Source organism: Stegastes partitus, unplaced genomic scaffold (genome assembly GCF_000690725.1).
Source record: "Stegastes partitus isolate 25-593 unplaced genomic scaffold, Stegastes_partitus-1.0.2 Scaffold263, whole genome shotgun sequence".
NCBI lineage: Eukaryota > Metazoa > Chordata > Actinopteri > Pomacentridae > Stegastes > Stegastes partitus.
Window position 1 is genome coordinate 66,081 of NW_007577994.1, and position 1,943 is coordinate 68,023.

Sequence of the window (1,943 nt, forward strand, 5' to 3'; positions counted from 1 at the left end):
GCTGTGACTGTGCGCAATATACTTGTGTAATTATTTTAAAACAAGCTGTGTGCTGCTGACACACGCAGAAACTCGTTACATTTTTCGGACTCCATCCAAAAAAAAAAAAACAGAAAAGAAAAAAAAACATCTCCTGCGTCACTTACGCCGCGCGTACAGAGCGCGTGTCTGTCTTCATAACCGCAGGCCACGCGCTGTGATAAAACACACGTTTATCTTCGCACTAACGTCCAACCAAGGTGAGTGACACACAGGCAGGTAAATCACGGCCTACAGCGTATCGTTCGCTAGCACAGTGCGCCCATGCACAGCGCGTTGTTCCGACGGGCACGCAGAGGTACTCTCCGACCCCGAGTCTCTGACTTCATTCGGGGTGAACTCACCACAACACACGGGCTGGATGTCGCCATGTCCGCGTCGCTCCCTGCCGCTAAAACTCAGGTAGTCTACCGCGGCCTTCAGCTGGAGGAAACAAAAACGCGTTGTCGGGGTGGTTTTCCGCGGACCGTTCACCCTTGTGACAGCACACACATGGACGCGGGTCCTGCCAGACGATTCTTCTGTCACTTCCGGGCTGCGGCTCTACTGGTACCTCCGCTCTGCACTGCGCATGTGCAAGACAACCAATCACAGGCCCGGGAGGAGGTTAGCCCCGCCCCGCCTTGTAGAGCGATGCGGACAGATGTGGAGAAGAAAGAAGAACTGTGGCAAGATGATAAGATAAAATCAACTTTATCGATCCCTCACCGGGGAAATTCTCATGTTACAGCAGCTCGTTACTGATGGAACATATTGAGAAGCAAGACAAAAGAAATAAAAGGATAGAAATGAAAAGAAAAAAAGATTTTGTACACTGTATTTTAAAGATTGGAGAATTATACACCAATTAACAGTTATTTTCAGTTATTTTACAGATTTTCCCCATTTTCTTAAATTGTAGACAATTACTAGTAAAATCACAGAAAAAAAGTGTTCATGTGCATGATGATTCTAAAAATTAAAATTAAAAAATGGCCAAAATTGTAAACAATGTCCACATTAAAAGTCAGAATATTAAAAATGATAATTCTTTTGTTTGGCTATAAAATTATGCTAATACTTTTAATGTATTCAAATCTGCCACAAATAATATTTGAACAACTGTGTGTGTGTAAAATTGAAAAATGGTACACATTTTTATTTATTTTTTTCATGTTTTCCCTGTTTTGTTAAATTAAAGATAATAAAAAATTATAGACAGTATGAAGAGTACAAGCAGTGTGAACAGTGTAAACACTTTGAGATATATGCAGTATATACACAGGATGAGCAGCATAAACATTATGAATATGGGATAAAATAGGAGATACAGCATATGCAGTTTGTACACAACACATACACAGATGGATGTACATATGAATATGTACAGATATGATAGGATGGATAATGTACCCAACTGTAGGACACACAGTGAGTAGAATTGTATCTAAATTTATATGAAGTAACAGTGCTGCATTTCTGTTACTGCACTTGAAAAGTTATGTAGAGAAAAGATCAGTGTTACATGATGTTTTTGAACTTAAAGAGCTATAAAAATAAAAAGAGAAAGTGTTACGTGATGTTCTTGCCCTGAAGGGCTGCGAAAGGAAAACTCAACAAGTCTTGGCACAGGTGTGTTTAGAAATACATGGTGTAGGTAGCAGTCGACCAGCTCCTCACTGGGGCCTGCTCTTCATGATCAGGACCTTGGACCAGAATACAGAATCTTTTTAAAAACTTTCATAGAGTTTAACATTACAGAACAAACACATAATATAATTTATTAGTTATTTACTTATACCAGCATAGAGGCTGTTATAGGCTAGTCCAGGATATCACATATTACAAAATGCACAGAGATCATAAGAGACATGGCCTTGGCTCTGACTCAAACTGAAATAACATCAATACTTAGAAAGAAAATG

The 1,943-nt window shown here is 39.8% G+C and overlaps 1 protein-coding gene across 1 annotated transcript in view; it reads right to left on the reverse strand.

Moving 5' to 3' along the window:
* The window catches only part of hprt1 (hypoxanthine phosphoribosyltransferase 1), an 8,002-nt gene extending 7,414 nt beyond the window's left edge, over positions 1–588 (reverse strand). The window contains exon 1 of the mRNA XM_008282184.1: positions 384–588. Coding sequence (XP_008280406.1) covers positions 384–410 — 27 coding nt within the window. The 5' untranslated portion in view covers positions 411–588. The remainder of the gene's footprint in view (positions 1–383) is intronic.
* Positions 589–1,943: the final 1,355 nt, after the last annotated feature.